We start from the raw sequence: 21,080 nt of genomic DNA, 5'->3' as shown, positions 1-21,080 counted from the left end.
TTCGTTATGCTCAGGAATTTGTTAGAGACATTTTTATCTTAAAGTTCTTTCTGCACCTATATGGAATCTGCATGCGCTTGTGACATGATCAATCTTATTTCTTGATTCCTTAATTTGCTTTGCTCATATCTTTTTTTTATCTCCATTAGCTGCCCAGAGTTGGAAGAGCTGGTAAAAATTTGCCGTGATAATGGAGCACTTGGAGCAAGACTTACAGGAGCTGGATGGGGTGGTTGTGCAGTTGCACTGGTAAAAGAGGGTATTGTCCCGCAATTCATACTCAATTTGAAGGTTAGTTTCATGCCCTTTCCTAACCATAATTCTCTAGTTTAATGTTAGAAACTCACCATCCAACTTAGTAGCCATCATTATTTTCTATAACAGAGAGAGAGAGAGAGAGAGAGAGAGAGAACTGGCACAATTTGGTAGCATATTTGATTTAAATTCTAGGTATATTTGTGATTTAAGTAGTGCCAAACTGGCATAGGACTCACCACTACAATATGATGGTGTGGCGAGGTATCAGGAATTACAGAATCTTTTTTCTTTTTGCAATGGTTGTCACAGGAAATAAAAAAATATAAATTTGTGATTGATATCTATATGCTACATTTGGATCATATGTTTTTTGGGCATGAGTTCAAGCTTCAAAGGTTCCGTAATAGTTGCATGCAGCTAATTTGTGCAGGTTTTTTCTGTTTTTAAATCAGGTTTCAGTGTTCCTGATCATTATAGTCCAAAATATGCAACGATATCTGTTTATACTAAAAAACACTTTGATTCCGTTAACTTTTACATTTGAAAAATAGTATTGATTTGACTATTCATTTAATTAACCAAATGTTATGGCAAAAAGGTCCGTCCATCCCATTCGTTGGTGCAATGAAACCCCTGACAGATACAGGCCCCACCATGGATGATCCAATTTGAAACCCCTGACCTATTTGAATGATTGATCTCAATGAACATGAACAGTTGGTCAACAGTTTTTTTACTGCTGGATATTTCAATTTCCTAAAGCCTTCCAATCAGATAGTCTTGATTGGTATATTTTTTAAGTATTAGCCCATTCCTTGTGAACCTGATGGATGATCTCCTAAGAAGTTGAGAAGGGAGAAAGGAAGTGTTTTACCCCTAACCATTTCCACTTAACTGAGCTCAATAATAATATGCTATTGATTCTATGCTTTTATTGTACACATCTCAACCTTTGTATTCGTATATATTTCAGGAAGCTTTCTACCAGTCGAGGATCGAAAAGGGTGTGATCGGCAAGAATGATCTTGGCCTCTATGTCTTTGCTTCCAAGCCGTCGAGTGGGGCCGCAATATTCAAGTTTTAACTTCATTTCCAGTATGTGGCAGACATTTTTTTTTTCTTGTTTATCAGAATAAATCTTGTCTTGCTGCCTTAGCTTAGGAAAATCAGTGCATTATATAAATTGCGGATTTTCCTTTTAAGGGCCAGTCAGAAACTACTGAGTCACAGAAAAGAATTATAGGATTTTCTACCTACTTTACCTTCCATAATTTTATAGTTAGTTCCTAATAGGAAACTATATCTCCTTCCTACTATATAGTGTTACGTGCCTAATCGGCCGTAACACAAATAAACAAAATAAAAAAGGAAGAATAGGAAAGAGGATGGTTGATTCGAGGCAACCGGGACCTCCTAACGGCTCGGTTCGAGAAGAGCCATTACTCTCCTAGAAACAGTGTTTCCTATAAATTATCTTCTTCTTTTATTAATGATAAACATGCCCTTTAAATAGAGCTACTACAGCTTACGTTTTACAGTTACATGGATAATAGCATAACCCAAAAGATAAGGAAGAATGAGAAAAATCAAGGAAAGGTATATCAGCCACTATTACTCGTAACAACTACAATTTTAAATAACTCAAATAAAAAATCTAAAAGCTTAAAACTTAGGAGATTTATTTGGAGAAGATTTCCAGGATTTGGCACGCATCATATAGCGTGCATCCAAACGAAGTAGAAGTAGAAAGGAAGTACAATAATATCATTTTCCAAGTAAAAGTAAAGTGGAAGTGAAAATCTCGATTACTTTGTCTTTCCTCTTCGGAGGAGGAAACTCAAAAGGCTTATTTGAAAAATTCCTTGCAGACAAGGAAAGTAGAATGAGATGAGACAACTAAACATCGATGACCCTTGAAGCAAGAGCCATCTCCAACCTTTACATAAGGTTACACCAACCCAAATCTTCAAATCACATCAAGCCCTACTCCCTTGTGCAACAACCCAACTCAACGGAATCACCTCAAAAGAAATGTGAGCTTGATTGATATTCGTAGTCACCTTTTCTAATTAACTGCCCCTTTTTCAAGTTACATGGTTTGTGAGTTGATTTCTTAGCTGAGATCAACTAGCAAGACCAAACCAATTACGACTCAGTCAACACATATAATATATGTGTGCTTCGTGAGCAGGGGTTCCAAGTTCAATGCTGAATAGGGATCTCATTAGCTAGATTGAGAGGCATGCAAAAATCAATGTCTTAAATCATTTTTATAAGGCTTGATTAAGTTCTACGATCATTCTATAAGAATGGATCCAAGGGCAATAGGCCAGATTTGCTATGGCCAACAATATCTAGGGACCAGATAATTGTACATGTGGCAATGGATGCAAGTAGAAAATTTTATGGAAAATTTTTTCCCCATTGGAAAAAAATATTGGGTCTACTAGGGTGGCATTTTCCCTTGAAAATACATGAAAAAGAGTTGACCAAACACTTAAAAACTCATCTATGGAAAAAAAAAATTACAAAATAAATATTCCCTACATCGGAACAACCCAAGGCTTAAACCAAGAAAAGTAAAGGAGAGAGAAAACTATTTGATCAAGAGAGAACCAGAGAGAATGAAACAAAATAAGTATAGTCTTCAAATTTAAGAAGGGGTGGCATTATAAAAAAGCGTGGCTATAAGCTCCCCCTAAGAAAAAGGGGAACACGATGAATAGCCGAAGATCAAGAACTTTGCTCCATATATATCTTCAAATCAAATCAAACCAAACCCATCACTCTCAGTTGTAAGTTTCAAACATCACCGTAGCAATTAAGAAAGAAAGAGTAAGAGGAACTGACCCATACAACCTTTCGTTTGATAGACAAGTCATACTAACCCTCGCTTGTATTTTTAAACGGCGTGAAAAAGGCTTATGACAATGAGAACTGAGAAGGCTAATGTTTATCAAACGAGGGATGAAAACAGGACTCATTAGGCCATGCCAAGTACTCAATAGAAAGGCCAATGGAGTCATTAGTTACTATCCCATCAGAGAAGGGCTCACTACTTGGGGCCACTTGCGCCACATGGTCGTGATCGGATCCGTTCATCCAGCCCATGACCAAAAGTCCATCCAAATGCCATTCAAAACACATCAGTTTGATGATCATAGGCCCATTAATCAATCACGCCTAGCTCAGGGTTGGGCTAAGAGCTAAAACATTATCTTGCGCATGGCATGGGACGATGACTAAGTGGGTCGTGGGGTGTGTTTGGTTGCACAAAAACCAGGGATTTTGCTTGTCATCTGGGTGCCACATCTGCAAAACCTCTTGTTTGGCTGCTAATATATCATTTAAATCCCAGGAGACTACCATGGATGTCTTCTGGTTGATCATGGGATGTCTGTTGATGTGTCACCCTTGTCTCCTCCCTATAAAATCCAAGTAAAAAACTACAAAAAATGGTGAAATTTTGCTTGGATTTCTTAGAAACTCTCTCTCTCTCTCTCTCTCTCTCTCTCTCTCTCTCTCTCTCTCTCTCTCTCTCTCTCTCTCTCTCTCTCTCTCTCTCGGCAATAACACTCCCAACCACAATACCACTACTCTATGAGGTTGTCAACCAAATACTACTTACCACTATTCTACTAGGTAAGTTCTGGGTAAATCCAATCCAATGATCTTCTCTTCCCTCTTGAGTACTGTTAGAGCTATGAAATTGTACAAAATCAACGGTCTCAGTTGCACATTTGCGTTCCCTTTACTACGTGTGCATGCAAGCATAACCTGCATGCACACACATGTAAAAAGCTTTAGTGGGTCCTACGCATATTAAAAATCCTAATCCTGGGGAAATGAAATATTCACCCCCTTTTTTCCTCCCACTCGCATGTAGTGTAAAGAGGAAGCCATAAATACATTAGATGGGGGCTGGCCCAGGGAAGAAAAGAGGACTAATATATCATCACTTGCCCAAACCCAAACCCTAACCCTAACCCTAATATAAGGGTCCCACGGACACGTGTAGTGAGTGAGAATTATCCGGGCCCACCTCATTGATCTCACACTCCCTCGTCTGTCTTTATTTCCCCCACCAACGGAGCACCAAAGGCTCCCCTTAATTTCCGATCTTTGCTTTATTTAAAAGCAGAGAAGTGGTGGGCCCCACAACCCCTCTTACTATTTTTCTCAAAAAAAAATCTAACCTCCCCATTTGTCGAGTCTTCCGTTCTTCAAACGTTTCGAACCAAAGACCTTCTCCTTCCCTTCGTATTCGGAAATTTTCTTTCTCCGCACCCCCTCGATTTCCTCAAGACACCCCTCCGTTTCTTGAAAACCCTCTCTTCTTCCCTCATTTACCCTCTTTAAATCCCCACCTCTCGGCCACCTTTCGTTTCCCATGGATGATTTTGTTACTTTTGTGGGTTTCATTTCAGGTAAGTACCCATCTGATTATTTTTTTTATGTTTCATCTTTTAGCATTTTAGGGTTTTTTTTTTTTTTTTTTTTTTTTTTTTGTGAGATTTAGTTGGAAGAGTTAAGAGTATTTCAAGGGTTTCATGAGCTGCATTTGGTTTATGTTGTTTGATTTTCTATGAGTTGCATTAGGGTTTTTATGCTTTATGGATTTATTACTTTTTTATTTTTAATGGTAATTTAATTTTTACCAAAATCTGTGAAAATGCAGGATCATGGGATTTCTACTGTTTATAAAATAGGGATATGAGGTTGGAGCAGGTTATGTAATTCGGGCCTGTGATTTTGGTGTTGTATATTTAGTTGTTTGATCAGAGAGGGGGGAAAGGAAAGAAAATTATAAGATAATATCTTTGATAATTGGTGTAATTAATCCCCTTTTATTGCTCAAGAGATAGAATAAATTTTATTTTAATTTCGTGTAAGATTTGATGAAGTTTTGTGGGTATCTGGTATTCAGAAGAAAGTGAGATTTTTTGTAATGGGTTGACTGAAAAAAAAAAAAATTAAACTTCCTCTGGAGAAGAGGAAATCGGCGCTTTGTTATTGTAAAGGTAAAGAAAGGTTGGATTCATTATGGACAGCATAGTTCCAAGAGAAACAGATATCTCTATTGATCTTGAGAATGGTGGAACTACTAGTGACGAAGAAGGGCCGAAGGACACCATTTCGAATGTCAAACGGACGAAGAAATTGTTGGGTAGGGTCTGGAGTGGCTTTGTTAGCTTTGATGGGTCAGTCAAAGGTGAAGATACAATAAATACATCAGCCACTTTATCAGATTCTCATGAAGTTTCCATTGCAAGTGTGCCATTGTTAACAGATCAGCAGTTAGGATTAGAAGAAAATGCGAGTCTTGTGGAGAAAGATATTAGGAAGGAGAAACCTAAAAAGAAGAAGAAGGCTCCCAAACCGCCCCGCCCTCCTAAATCACCGCAATTGGATGCTGCGGACCAGAAATTGGTCAGAGAGATCAATGAGCTCGCCGTGTTGAAGCGGGCGAGAACTGAGAGGATGAAAGCTTTGAAGAAGATGAAAGCCGGTAAAGCAGCATCCCCTAGCAGTAATCTGTGCGCGATGATCATCACCATTATCTTCTGCCTTGTGATAATCTTGCAAGGTATATTGCCTTTGGAATTTGAATTGGCTTCGTTTTTTCTTTTCTTCGACTTTTTTAATCGCAGGTAAAGACTTTTGTAATCACGACTTTGGTGTGGCTTTTGATTATTTTTCTAGGTTTGAATCTTTCTTTGTTTAGTTTGTGTTATGCATGTAAGTGTTCTTCCTTTTTTATCAATGTGTCTGCTGCCCGTGCTCTTTTTCATCTAATAAAGCTAATATGCAGATCTAGGGACAAGTCAGCCACATTGGCTTGATTCATTAGAATTCAAAGCACTTCAAACTTTATATTATTTATTGTGTTGCATATTATACAACTATAATTTTTGGAAATTCAAATATATCTGCTCATAGAAAAATATCATAGATTGTTTGTTAAAATTTGTAATATATCTACATGTTTCAATATTTCATGTTCATGGATTTTCACATATGAGAATTTCATTTTCATGCTGGGCTTGGCAGACATATGCCTTTTCCATATCACATTTCTCCTCGCACGGAAACTTCATGTAGAACATGAGCATTAGTGCAGCTGAATGAAGATGTTGATACTTTACAAATACTTGGTCTTTCATGATGAGGGTTCATAAATTGCAATCAAGCCTCCAGGAAAATTCTCAATGTTGACTTGAAATACTACTTTAAACTTATGGTTGAAGAACCTATTTTTTTGGTCTGGTCCTTCCTGCAGGAAAACTCTCAATGTTGCCTTGAAGTACTCTTTGAACTTTAAGTTGGACGAAATACATTATCTTCATATTCAAAGGGTAAAAGAGTTTGGCAAAATACACTATCATCTTCTAGTGCAGTGTGTTTTTGTTGTGGGCGCATTATATGCTAACCTACTAATTGTTGGCTATCATGATTGTCGTGTTAGGAACCGTAGCCAAACAGCATGAACAGTTTTGTGCTGTTATATACATAATTGACATGGATATTCCTAGAACCCTCAAACTTAGTTACATTTGGATTTTATGCACTTGGTAAAGCATTTCACTTTCTTTTAGCATTCAACTAGTCAAATATATGGCCTATTGTGCTGCACGGGTATATGATGATTCTGCCCTGGATGATTATCTTCATGTAAGACATGTAGGCATACATTTTTAATGTTCCAAATTCAATGGGGGACTATTTGATGAACCAACTTGATTTTATATTTGTGTAATTTTTATAATCCATCTCTTCACTTCATATAACTGTAGAGGGTTTGCTAATCCAATCCTCAATTCTCTTTTGAGAACGCTATCATTGTGTATTTAGTCACTCCATTTGTTGAGATTTTGTTTAGCCGTCTTTTCTTTAATGATTCCTTGTTGATAGTTTGCTACCCGCTTATATCATTTCAAGTCGCCTTCATACCCTTCAAGTTTCTACAAGTTGAAGTTGACTTCTAGCATAAATGATTTTTCTCTTTAGACAGATGCTAATTTTGTTTGGGAAATAAAACGAAGTAGTGCTTTGATTTGATGTGAATGTGCCCTGCTAACTGTTGAGGAGAGATTGCAAGAGCATGGGATGTGTCCATAAGTAATGGGAAAAACTTATAACTTTCAAAAAGCACTCAGCTCTGCTCATTCTTCCTTTTGTATATGCACCTGGTTGGTTAAACCATCTTTAGGATCTTAGTGTTATTCTATCAATCATTGTGTTGAACAGAACATTAAAAATGGTGTGCTTAAAAGGCCGATTAGGAGGATATGGAAAGTTGATAATTCAGACTTTATATAGATAAATGTTTTGGAAGATGTTCCACTTTCATGACCTTGTATTTTCTTTACAGGAGTGTTCTCCAGAAGCAATTCACATGCAAACTTTCTGGGTCTGGGTTCTCCCAGATCAACAGAGGCAACAAGGGAAGGATTGATTTCTGTTCAATATCACAAGAATACCTCTGCAAGAGGCCGTGGTCCTGGTTCTGGATCACCCAAGTATAGTACTACCTTGCTTGAGATTATCTTATCTCTTTCTGAACTAGAAATGCTTAAATATTATCTATTGGGTATACTTTCATTACGAGAACACGGCCGTGGCAATACAGTAATTAATCTCTCTATTTGTCTTCCCATTGCAGCATGGTAGAGCAGGTTTCTGGATTGGGCGGTGACAAAGATGAGAGTAGAGTTGCGGGATGAATGACTTTTTTTATGAGCGATTGTTCTGTGACTGATGTCTGTAACAGCTTGTTTGGTGAGCTTTGGGTCTGTTACGTCTGTACATATGAACAGAGGCCATATGCCCACAAAGCTAAACACAATGGGGGAGATTTCCTGTGTACAACAACATCACGAATAATTTTGATGCAGGCTTCTTGGGAAAATTGCACTGCACTGGGACATTGATAGAGATGCCTCTCTAGTGTTGCTGCATTTTTAAATGTGCATTTTCCTCACGTCTTTAATTTCATTGACTGGGTTGGACATCACCATGGTGGGGCCCTTGATATGTTGTCGTTTTGCATTATACATGTGAAGCCTAAGGTTTTTTATTGAATTGACTTGCTTCATTTGCTAGTAGTTTGGTGGAGGTTACCACCAAAAAAAGTAAATAGTCTTCTTCTACTAATTCTGGTGTTGTTTGGCAATCAACTGCCCCTAGTAGCCATTGTAGCACCCTAAAACTGAGATTAATACCTAGTAAAGCTGAGCTTTAAGGCAACTAATCAGATATTCAGTGTTTTTGAAAGAAAGAAGGCCATGCATGCAAGTGTAGGAAAATAATATTACAGTGAGCCCACATGATTGGGGTTTTTTTTTTTTTCTGATGGTCGAATTCTGGTCTTAGTCCAAGTCTTGCCTTACTAAATCAAGTAAAACTCCTTTCTCTCAAAGTTAATAATAATAAAAAAATGAGTGGATCGGGTGTTGACTCGTCCAAGTCTACTCATTTTTACCTTGGCTGAGTTCTTGTACTCTCGCCCCCGAGTCAACTTCTTTTTACCTTGGCCGAGTTCTTGTGCCACTCTTGTACAACTCTGGTGTTCTCTTGTACAACTCTGGTGTTTTAAAATATCTTTTCTTTTTCATGCTGCTCTTTTTCTCTCATTTTATATTTGAAGTATAGCATGAGAATCTTAATGTAGGCCCACCCATCAGATGATTTCAATTATTGCAGTAGTGCAGATATAAAAAATAGAACGTACTCTTGATATTTTAGACTATGGATTGTGATAGGACAATAATAAGGTTTATGATTGAGAGTAGAGAAACAAAATGTTAAAACCTTTGAATTCTCAATAAGAAGAGCCATGAGTGGGAGGTGTTCCACATAAAATTACAAACCACAGACAATAATAGGCCTCGGATTTGATGACCACACTAAATTGCACCCACACATGACATTGTGCCTTGCCAAATGCCAGATACATTGTATGAGATATCTTTTCAGTCCTTTTTTTTTCCTCGGGGGTAGTCTTGAAAGTTTGGAATTGGAACTCTCCTGTGTGGGTCTGCTTCCCTTTTAACAGGTACTCAAGTTCCCCCCCCCACCCACGCTCAAATTGTTTGTTTGCACACTCAGCTAAGTCAATAATTCATGGGTGGGCCCTGCTACCAATAAGGTTGTCATTAGAGGGGCCTAATTCGTAAAAATACTAGAGAGGGCTGTCCCAAGTTAAAAAAAAAAATGGGCGAATATATCGTTCCCTATAGCAATTTAATGGATTTGGCCCCCTTGATTGTTGTGTTTGGCCATACAGAAATATAGAGAGAGAGGGGGGTATTACCAAATGGAAATAGAGTAATGCTAGAGAGAGAGAGGGGGGTATTACCAAATGGAAATAGAGTAATGCTAGAGAAACCGATAGTAGGAGCGAAAAAATTAGCTTAATGCCACAATATCACAAGTGACGTGAGATTTCCTTTAAGTTTAGGGCCTGTTTGGATGCCGAAAAGATTTGGATTTGGATTTCTCACATTTGCAGCCCTTTTCGCATTGTAATTTGGATTCAATCAAATTCTTGGATTTCTAATTCAGCAGCTGACGGTGAAAAAAAAATCAGATTTCTAAATTTGTTGTGTAAATAAGAAATTGGAAATCCACAGGTGTGGCAGTTTCCTTCACCCTCTTTGCTCCTCAACCTCTCCACTCCATTACTCTCTCTATATGAGATGCCAGATCTATTCAATTTGCATTCAAAACTCAATTCCAAATCCAAATACAAAGTGGGAGGTATCCAAGCGGGCCCTTCGGGGAATCATAAAAAGTAAATATTTTCCTGAACATGTGTCATTTTCTCATTGCAGGTCCCCCTGTTAGGTGGTACCCTCGGGCGATGATATTTTCACCCCCGCTGCGGTACATATGTACCCCACTTAGAACATAAACAGTGGGCAACTTTAATGCTTTTTTACATCAAATCACGTTAAAAGGAGGGTGAATGCGTACTGCAGGTGGAGCGAAAATATCATCGCCCTTTCCCATTTGTTAAATGTTTTTACATGCGCTTTTTCACAGCACCGATGATTGGATTTCATGAGCCCACAGTGTATATACATTACAGCCAATATCTTGTTGGACCTTCCTAAAATCACGAACCATGGATGGGTCTTTAGTTTCTACAAGCACATCTCAAAGAACTGTGCCAATGCTCAAATCAAGCTATGAATGCAAAATCCCTAAACCACATGGTTCAAAGTTACAACTGATACTGATTGAATTTTGAATGGGGGTATTAATTTCAAAGAAAGAATGTTAAAACCAAAAAATGTATTACAAAAGATTGAAAATTCTTGTATAATTTTCTTCAACACTCACCTTTGTTTAAACATGTATAACTGTACCCATGATCCCAAACTGTGCAATCTGAGCAAAGATGGGCGCCGCAGCTTCCACCTCTTGGCAAAAAAAAAATCATCTCAACCGCTCAATCGACAAACCAGAAGAAGCTTTAAAGATCTGAATCAAAAAAATAAAGTGTAGTATCCATGCCAATGCCTAACCACCAGAGCTTGGATAATCACCTCTATCTGCAGCTGCATACCCAACAAAGTAAAATGGCAAATGCCGAGTGTAAACGGGTTTTCTCCGCTGGCTATAATCCAAAATTCTCCAGGAAGCTTTTGTCCCCTTCCCACTCCTCCCTGAGTCAAACTGAGCATTCTTTGGGAGCTGGGATGACTCAACAATGGACAGTTCGAGCCGGCCCTTTGAACCTTGATAACCATTATTGACACTTTCCAAGAAACACGCTCTTACAAGATCGATATCTATGTGGCTCCCATTTGGTGATAAACCCCAGTAGAACACAGTGTTTGGCTCTGCTACATCATGATCAACATATTCAGTCGGATTAGGATCGCAAAATCCTTGCATCTCCTCTAGCTGCAGAACAATGAAAAAGGAAAAGGCTAGTGACTACAAAAGATTAAAGATTTGACAAAGAAGAGATAATGAAAGCATCTACTCCTATTCACTCTATTTCCTCTATTATGTGGAACCCCCAAGTTCCACACTGGTTAAGGTGGTACAACCTAGCACAAAATGAATGGCAAGCTATTCACTCTATTTCCTCTATTAAGTGGAACCCCCAAGTTCCACACTGGTTAAGGTGGTACAACCTAGCACACAATGAATGGCAAGAATATTTTGGCTCTGTTTGTTTTGAATTTTGAGAACCGATTGTGAATCCAAAACAAACGTAAATTTGAGTCCAATCATCAGTTTTGGACTAACAATCGGTTCTCAAAATCCAAAACAAACAAGGGCTAACTAATATGTATGTTCTGCACTGATGGGGAAAAGAGTGTCAAAATTAGCACGGAGTTAACATGTACAACCACTGGAATGATTGATCTATCCATTTTTTCAGATTTCAGATTCTCATTCCTTGTGAGTCGGTTATATGCAGGATTGTCGATCATTTTAAAAAATGATGTGGGACTCCAGAGAAATTTGAGTGTCAAGAATAATAAGCATTCAAAGAAATGAGGATCAAGAATAACACACATTAGGGTGCACTGTATAATTTTGGTGCATCTTTTCAGTAATCTAGGAACGAGAAATTATATGGTCGCTGCAGGTGTATTTCCAAGGAAAATATACATGCAGCCTACCTATTTGGTGATCTAAACCTATTTGGATGATCTAAACCGTTTACTTGTTGGTCCCTACCAAAGATAGGAAGGGACAAACAACAAATGAATGGTTTAGGCAATCCAAATTGGTGGGGCCCACTGTACCTTTGTATACCAAAGATAGGAAGGGACCAACAACAAATGAATGGTTTAGGCAATCCAAATTGGTGGGGCCCACTGTACCTTTGTATACACGTATATTTTCTCTCTAAGAACTTACGGCCACCTACACTAAATGTCATTGACCCATGCAGGTCAATTGTAGCCACCAAGACATGAAAAATAAACAAAGAAATAAAAAACATACCTTGAGAATAAGACCACGAATGCGTGATTTTACCCAACCCGACCAATCTTGCAACTCATCGCCATCTGAAGTTGCAAGGAGAATTCTCACAAAGTGAGTGTACATCTTCGTGTAAGGAAAAGGCTCAAATAGACAGCTCCACTCAAAATCTGGCCTTCCAATATTCTGCAGTAGAAGAGATATGAGTATCTTTGAAAAGGAAAAGAGAGGTAGAACTCATAATGTGTATAAATGTTTTACTATGGAATAGATGTTCTAGGATAGCATAGGCGTCTTGGATGGACTTAAAAATATCTACTGTTCAAAATTCAGATTTTATATTACAGTTTCTAAAATATGAAAAAGAACCATGCAAATGGGTACAAAAGGAAACTAGAAGTTTTAGAAGTACTTGGAACATTTCTCGTTTCTAAGATGAATTACAAAGTAACAGTCCGCAGGCAGTTGAAAACAAAGATACTTCATTCATTTCAGACTGAGAATATAAATAAAATTCTCTGGAAACTGGAGTTTCTGAACAAATCCAAAATACACAAGACCTAAGGGGCCATTTGGATACCCGGATTTTAGAATCTTGGATTTCTTCAACATCCTGGATGGAAGACGAGAAAAGTAGACCGTCCGTTGTTTTCTGATTTCTCACCCTTCCTTCCGTCGAGTGAGAGAGTAGGAGATTGCCCCTGTTTCCAGGTTTTAGAAATCTCATGATGGGGGAGAGAGATTTCTAAAAGCTGGATTTCTTACTTAAACCCTTCATCTGCAACCTATTTCCCCCACATCTGCAACCTATTTGCATTGTAAAATCCATAATTTTACACTGCTTTCAAACTAAACCTGGATTCTGAAATCCATGTATCCAAACAGGGGGTAAAGGAAAGAAAAAGAAAACATAAAACAAAAAAAAACTGAACCCCAAACCTAGAGAAACAACCTTGCATTGCAGACAAACAAACATGATAATTTCACAGGTAAGCTGATACAGTTACGAAATCACACGTAAATAAATTTCACAGGAAAAGATGAAATCACAGGTAAAAAGTGTAAACTGAAATCAAAGAAACATACCCAGGTCATTCTATGCCCACGGCGGAATTCAGCCATGATCTTTTCGGATGTACCTCTAGTGATATTGGAGTTACAATAGCCATAAGGAATACATGGCATCATAATCGGCATGAAACCACGTCCATCAGAAACTTCTCTCACCATTGGTAAGCGTACACCTTGCAGAATCACCGGCTTACGCCAATTCCAGGAATAAAATGTCTCAAAGAAACCCGAGATAAGAGCACTAATACTGGCATTAGGGTGTCTCTGACAAACATAAGCTGCAAGAATTGCCAAGTGGATCCCTCCAAAAAACCCAAATAACTGCAGGAAAACATGGCATTAGCAGGTATAAAAAAAATTTGCTCTCTTAATGGTTAATAAGGTATTAAATTTCCGTAGTAAAAGAGATAAGGTCAATACAAAGCTCAAATCAGGCAACCATTACATTAGAATAGATTCCTCGCCTTCTCGCCCATAATTTAACACAACGCAGCATTGATTGAAAATTCTGTAAAGCGACAAGCAAGAATACATCAGATGATTTACAATAACAGAGAACAAGATATAATGAGAATGATATCATGACAAAAATCTGATTATTTAAACCAAATATTCAATTTCTCAAATAATGCCCAAAACAAAGAAAATAGAATCTCTAGTTAGAATGATAAAATAAACATAGAGATGACATCATGGCAAAAATCTGGAAAAGAGAAGCTCAGATAGTACCTCCAAGTTTGGTACAAGCTGGCAGATACATATATTAGCACATACGCCGGACAAGCTTCTCATAGTAGTTTCATCAAGTTGTTGTAATAAGAATGGATTGAAGATGTCCACATTCTGCAACAACATAGGAGCCAGATATGATAAGAGCAGAATAGCATTAGGATGGGATAACCAATAGAGGAAATTACTTTAAATGCATCAATAAAAGCATGTCCCATGAAGGATATAGCATTGGTTTGCATAGCCTGAAAGTGGCATTTCATATATGACAGTTCAAACATTCTCAGAGAAACATCAAGGGCCATTTTGGATGACATCAAGACCAAAATTGGTCATAATTTGCATATAAGATTGTGTGAATTAAATCTTATTTGCAAATGGGACGTAAAATTATACACAAATAATTTCTAGAGGTATTCAAAGAGGGGCCAAGTCTTTACAAAAAAAATTAGGCGATCCAATAAGGAATTGCATTCGAGACTTACGTCAGGAACAGATAGTAGTGGAAGTTGGGCATATGGAAGATCAATTGAGATCCCATTGAATTTAAAGCGCATTAAAGGAACTTTTGCAGTCTTGACACAATGAATCTCAGAAACTTCAGGTCTGCTTTGAAGCATATTGCGCAGAACAATGAAAAAATCCTCCTGCACAGTGTATGAAATTATATATCAAGACTTAATTTGGGTGCGCATTAACAAAAGGAGCAATCAAATGACAAACACAACTTACTGCCATTGTAGCATAAAAAGGCACAATGCATAAAGCGTCTATATCAGATTCTGACCCATGAACCTAAATGGAAGACAAAAGATTTAGCTTCATAATCTCTAAAAAATTATAAATGATGAGGCAATATTAAATTAAGATATAGAAATCAACATCCAGCACTTTAACTTACAGTTAATCATAACCAAGGTTTTAAATTTCGGTTCGGAATGCGTTTCGGCCCTCACTGAAACCAAAATTTTGGCTAAAATTTCGAAATTTCTGGCGAAATCAGACAAAATGAAATAAGGTATTTTATTTCATCCTAAAATTTCAGCCGAAATTATTGAAATTTTGGTAATTTCACCTGAAATTTCGGGAGAATATTAAATAATATTAAAATTCCAGATTTTTTTGGATTTTCCTAAAATTTCGTGGCAAACAAAATTTCGATCGGAAATTTCGGTTGAAATTTTGTCAAGTTTCGGGTTTACCCAATTTTGGTTTTGTTCTCCACCGAAACCCGAAATTTTGGACTGAAAATTCCTATTTCGGTCGAAATTTAAAACCTTGATCATAACAACCATCACCATATTGGAAAACTTTAAATGGAACATGGTATAGAAATGAAACATTTGAAAACTAAAAGGACGCTAAATTTTTAATGTCGTAGGCTCCTAGAAGCAAAATTTTCTTCCAAAAATCATAATATAAATTATGAAAATGAAATGAAAAGACTGAATGTTGCAGTATCTCATGTCGAATTAGATTTAGATAAACTTGATAACGCTCATTTTCTTTTAATAGCTTATAATCATTTTTTCCTAAAGCTTACTAGAGGCTGACAGATTGGCTAGAGAGGGAGTTGCAAAGGAGACTCTTGAACTCTTCAATTTCCTTCCCCCATAGCTGTTTATGTACTCATGCTTTCTTTTCCTCGAGCTTTGTTATGGTGCTTGTACTGCTAAGGATCTCCTCGGTCTCTATTTGCTTATATATAATCCCGTTACCATTCAAAAAAAAAGCTAACTAGATTCAACTTTGAATGACCGGAACTGGAACCAATTATAGAGCTGTTGTAAATTTATTGGTTCAACATGTAGGGACCTGGAAAATTCGCCCCTTCTTTTTACATTGCCACCACCTTTCCACAAAATTTCCCAGATGAACAGATCATCCCTCAAGATTATTTTTTGAAATCAATTTTGGTGCCCGGATTTCAGTCAAAAATTAGAAACCCCATGTTTCTAATTAAGAGATACGAAGTTGACTCTCCGCTTTTTCTTCTTCCTCAATTGAAAACAGAAAATCCATTGAGAATTTGTGATCTCGGTGGTGGTGGGCAGGAGAGGAGGCATTTGGATAAGACAGAAAACCTTTTCCAAAAAATCCAATGCTTCCAAGCAAACTTTGCAAGGCTAGTTCTGTGTAAATTCCATAGTGTGTTCTCAAAAGCAGCCCCCACGTTAGGACGAGATGGGAGGAAGCTAGCTACACAACGGATGGGATCATTGTAGGGGATCGTCGAACAACTTGAGAGAGAGAGAGAGAGAGAGGTGACCCATACATGCGGTTATCTGTGAAATTTTGTGAAAGCAGGGTGGCCACATAAAATAAAAAGAGGCGAATATAGTAGCTTCCATTCCCTATCATAAGTTCTATGGAACCTTACCCATATCACATACAAGTAAATCTGATCACTGCTGTGTACCTGCATCCAAAGTTATAAGGATCGTTCCCCCTAGCCGCCACACACATATCAGACCTTTGACTTACTCATCCTAAGATTTTGCATTCTTGAAATCTAATTTGAATATAAAAAAAAATTATGGTAACATCATTTTCATGAAGACTTCCTTTAGTTGTAACAAATCTCACAAATTTATAGTTTAAAACTATGTAACCTTGATATGGCTATGGGTATCAAAATCTTAGGATATGAGTATGGGTACCAAGAAAAAATACAACTGATATATCTTTATACAATAGGCAATTCCAAACAAAACACATAAAGTATTGAAAATATAAAAAGCAGAAACCCTAAAAGCAAGTCATTCAAATCCTGAAACTTCCAAATTATAGAAGGAAAAATACAAATTTAATACTTACTCCCAGACCGTATGAACCGTAGGTCAATATTGTCGCACCAGTGATTTTTATTTCATTCTTTGGAAGTCGACGTTGCCAAGCGACTCTCTTTATCCATGCCAGAACAATCTACAGTTTGATTTTATAAAATTAGTATTCACATATTTGTCTGGAGTGCATGTAACAAAAGCATTAAAAAACTAAACTCGGACAATTTGACAAACAAAAACATATAGCAATAGCAATAGAAAAGAAAGCTTAAAATTTAGATTCCATTTGTGATATAATATAATAATTTCAGTCATGGAACATAAAAGAATTCAAGAAGGAGATTGGCCATTTCTTCCAAGCAATGATAATAAGATGGAATCGCTTGAACAGCTTTTACTAAGATTATCTTAAAAAAGGAATCACCATAGAAGATAAAAATTGACTCATAAGATGGTAGGCAAAAAAATACATCAAGAAACCACTCGGTTGATGTGGCTATCTGGCTGAGTACTTGGATGCCGCGGTCATAACTCGAGAGCTATGATTTGTGGACATGGACACAAGTTTCGTGTGCCGACAATGACACAGAGTGTCGGACACAACACGGCAAACCTCCAAAATTCAGTAACGGGGACACAGCTAAAATATAAAGTATATATAATCATAATTTGTCAATACGGATTCGTGTGTCGAGTTTCAACACGGATATAAGTTGTCTGACATGGCAACATCGAAAAATCTAGAAATGGTGACACGTACATACACATAGAACTATTGATTATAACACAAATACGTGTCCAACACTAGGGGTGCAACTTGGGTTGGGTCGGGTTGGAGTGAGCTTTTGTAAGAAAATGAATTGGAATCAACCCAAACCCGACCTGATTTTAAGGTAAAAGCTCAACCCGAAGTCCCAGTAATCGACCCGAGTTGCACCCCTATCCAACAAGCACACATTAACTCTAACACTACTAGCAATAAATTTAATAGTGTCCAAAGGAGTGTCAACACGTGTGGACAAGCGTTTCGTGTTGGATACGGCAGGACACTTGTGTCAGCAATAAATTCAAAGTGTCGGCTAAATCATAGCTCGAGAGAGTCAAAGGAGTTCTGATTGACTTTATAGGGCAAAACGCCGACTCGAACAAGAACGCGGCCGAGGTAAAAGGGAGTCAACTCGGGGGAGTTCTAAAACTATGGTTTGTCTAGTAATAGGAAAGAAGGCAATTATCATACAAAGGCAAAGTATGATATCACATTGATAGGGATCAGCACTTCAAAGTATACAAAAAGAACAGAGAATGACAAAGAAATAAGACCTAGGTCCCGAACACGTGTTAGGACTGTGAAGCGAGGCCCACATGGGACCCCCCAGTAGGTCGAGTGACCTAGATAAGATTGAAGAGCACAAAAATCTAAAGAATATGGGGTTGGGGGATTGCAAAATAATAGGGGAAAAAGCTGAAGCACGTACTCAAAATGAGGACTGCCCAAATTTGGGATTTTGATGCTTACATATGTTGATTTACACTTCAATCCTTGCTTTGGTGTAAATCCACAAAAGGGGTCCCCAAAAGTGGTTGAAGGGACCAATGTTTTGAAAATCAGAATCGAATATTTTAATAGAGGTCGAGTCGTATTAGATCATAAATCGTAAGATTCTTTTATATATGTGTGTATACACATCAAAAAAAAAAAACAAATCAAAGAATATGTGTGTGTGTGTGTGTGTGTGTGTGAGTGTGTGCATGTGTGTGTGTGTGGCCACTGATATTTGTAGTACCTTGTTTTGATAATGAGGAAAACTCACCTTCTCTTTTCTGCCAAAAGCTATTATAATTCCCAAAAAGTTCAGCGGCCATCGGCCAATTAAAAAGGAAAAGACAAGGTGAGTTTGTCTCCTTATCAAAACATGGTAAGTATAGTAAAGTAGTACCATTGTATAAACCACTAGTGAGTAGAAATATTATACTCCATAGCTTGAAAATTTTTGAAAAAGTCCATGAAAAAGGCTAGACCACCAGCTGAGTAGGTGAATGGATAAGCAAAACATATGCATCATATATAAATGTCAAAAAATAAGACAAACGCAATTTTGAAATGTTATAGTTTACTCCCAAATTTAATGATTAACTAGAATTTTTCTGATTTTTTTATCAATCTTCAAACTAATTTTATGTTGTATCAGGCGTAAATTCCGATACGTACCCCGTATCAGTGAAACGTATCAGATTGTTGCCCATCTGATACATCTCGGAAATCCAAGACAATAAACCTCAAACACAATGAACTGTGCTCTATAAATAAGGCGGATGAGCATCTTTTATTTTGTAAATAGGTAAGCAAAAACTAAATTTTAAATATGAATAGCTCCAACACCGCAAACATGCCTATGTCATTGAACTTACTTTGTGACCAGTGAAAGAGGTGTTTCCTCATATCACCAGTATATCAATAGCTTCTGTAACTTACAAGAAAATTAAACCATCTCCTGGTTCCAGGGACCACTCCTAGGTCACACAGTCACATTTCAACCAAATTCCCAGCACATTCAACCAGCAATTCATTGAAAGTCAAAATATGTATAGATTATAAGATAGCTATATAAACCCATTATATAAATAACCACTAAAAAGTAAAAACCCTCCAAGAAGATGTTTTCCAAAGTTAAAACAGATTTAAGTGGCTATAAATAACATGACCTAAAGATAATCCACAAATGTAAACAAAATCAATACAAACACCAGAGCAAACCCACTAAACTCATCTAGCAAACTGTATAATCATCAAATGAACTTTCAATTTATGAAAGCATATATCAAGTGAACAAACCTGTTTTAGTTTAGTAATCGCTTCCTTCCTCTTCTCTTCCTCTTCCTGCGACGGAACAAGCCCCTCCGTCGACATAAACTACAAAACCAAATTCAAAGGGAAAAAAAAACTGTAAAACCCTACCATCAAAAAAAAAAAAAAAAAAAACCCCCGAAAGAAGGAAAGAGAGACTACCTGAATCAGAGACTGAGTCCTTCCCTGGTCCATTTGGATGAAGAGAGAAGGATCCAATCCAAATCCGACTGGAGCAAAGACCGGAGGAGTATTCGGAACCAAAACCTCAGGCCGAAAATTAGGGTTTATAGCAGCAAATGAAGCGGGGGGGAATCCGACTGGAGGGATTAGAGTTCGTTGGTGGATGAATTGAGGTGCAGGAATGATAATCCTTCTTTGATTTGGATAAATATATGCCATAAACAACACTCAGAGCACGAAAAATAGGACAAAGTAGGGCTCGAGCTGGATGGATTTGAATGAAGGAGAGAGAACGAATAGAAGAAGAAAGTGAATGATGGATATGAGATGAGACGAATAAAAACCCTAGATTGAAATCACAGTTGCCGCTTTTGCTTTTCGTAGGTTTTCAAAATGAGGATGGGTGGTGTGAGGAAAGTTAAGAGAGGGAATAAAAGAAGGGTTTTAGAGGCTAATATAGGACAGAGAGGGAGAGAGAGAGGCGTCATGGCTGGCGTTAGGAAGTGGAATTGGGGGAATTTACCAAAATCTCCCTGCCCCGACAATTAGCTGTTTTTCTTCAGCGATTTTTTTGGGTGATGATAAATTCGCACCCCTGTTGACGTGATTTGACGTCAAAAGACGTTAAAGTCTGCCACAGTTCATGTTATCAAGGAATGCGAATTATCGTACAGTGGGGTGCGAATTTATCAACTCCTTTTTTCTTTCAAATTTTACCGTTCAAATTTTATTTGATCGGAACCGTTGATCTGAGCGGCCTTGAGCCTTCCCTGCGTGGCAGAAATAGGAAGGATCTAACCGGTTGACTGTTGCTTTTTTTTACGAGTGGGACAGTTGGGATGGATGAGTACAATTTCTGCGGTATGGCCCACAGGTTCTATGCATGGTGAAGTCACGTGAGTCTGTCTTGAAAGTCACGTGAGTGGGTCACGACTCACAGGCTCACAGCTACTATCTCACGTACACGTAGGTGAGCTTTATGGGGCTGTTCTCCATGGGGTAAAAATCCTTGGATAATTTGTATATCCTATTTGGATAATTTTATCATGAACAAACTAAGGGGATTGGCTATTCTAATCAATTGGGGGCTGTCGGCATAATGATAGATTTAAAGGACAGCTATCCCTATTTTGAGAGCGACCGGTCAACCCAACCCACCCATGGGTCATCCAACCCATCAAAACATGGGTTGGGTCAGGTGAACCTGTGGGTACTCACATTTTGTTTTTCTTTTCTTTATTTTTTGTTTGAGTAGATAC

At 37.7% G+C, this 21,080-nt stretch overlaps 3 protein-coding genes across 3 annotated transcripts in view; 2 read left to right on the top strand and 1 right to left on the bottom strand.

Annotated features, from left to right (window-relative positions):
* The window catches only part of GALK (Mevalonate/galactokinase family protein), a 30,182-nt gene extending 28,668 nt beyond the window's left edge, over positions 1 to 1,514 (top strand). The window contains exons 12-13 of the mRNA XM_077375855.1: positions 150 to 291; positions 1,232 to 1,514. Of these exons, the coding sequence (XP_077231970.1) occupies positions 150 to 291; positions 1,232 to 1,342 (253 nt within the window). The 3' untranslated portion in view covers positions 1,343 to 1,514. The remainder of the gene's footprint in view (positions 1 to 149; positions 292 to 1,231) is intronic.
* A 2,930-nt stretch (positions 1,515 to 4,444) lies between these two features.
* LOC143865558 (uncharacterized) lies at positions 4,445 to 8,340 on the top strand. Its single transcript, XM_077375879.1, has 4 exons — positions 4,445 to 4,685; positions 4,937 to 5,845; positions 7,631 to 7,778; positions 7,922 to 8,340. The coding sequence occupies exons 2-4, from the start codon at positions 5,302 to 5,304 to the stop codon at positions 7,980 to 7,982; spliced, it is 753 nt and encodes a 250-aa protein (XP_077231994.1). The 5' UTR covers positions 4,445 to 4,685; positions 4,937 to 5,301; the 3' UTR covers positions 7,983 to 8,340.
* A 2,076-nt stretch (positions 8,341 to 10,416) lies between these two features.
* PAPS3 (poly(A) polymerase 3) lies at positions 10,417 to 20,253 on the bottom strand. The gene is made up of 10 exons (XM_077375866.1): positions 19,801 to 20,253; positions 19,627 to 19,704; positions 16,825 to 16,932; positions 14,740 to 14,802; positions 14,493 to 14,654; positions 14,008 to 14,121; positions 13,724 to 13,786; positions 13,294 to 13,599; positions 12,229 to 12,393; positions 10,417 to 11,169 (listed from the first exon to the last, which is right to left on the bottom strand). The coding sequence occupies exons 1-10, from the start codon at positions 20,038 to 20,040 to the stop codon at positions 10,783 to 10,785; spliced, it is 1,686 nt and encodes a 561-aa protein (XP_077231981.1). The 5' UTR covers positions 20,041 to 20,253; the 3' UTR covers positions 10,417 to 10,782.
* Between the last annotated feature and the right edge of the window lie 827 nt (positions 20,254 to 21,080).

This window comes from Tasmannia lanceolata, unplaced genomic scaffold (assembly GCF_043159265.1).
Source record: "Tasmannia lanceolata isolate RefF3 unplaced genomic scaffold, GAP_Taslan_0.1 ptg000090l, whole genome shotgun sequence".
NCBI lineage: Eukaryota > Viridiplantae > Streptophyta > Magnoliopsida > Canellales > Winteraceae > Tasmannia > Tasmannia lanceolata.
This window is presented reverse-complemented; position numbering and strand designations above follow the sequence as displayed.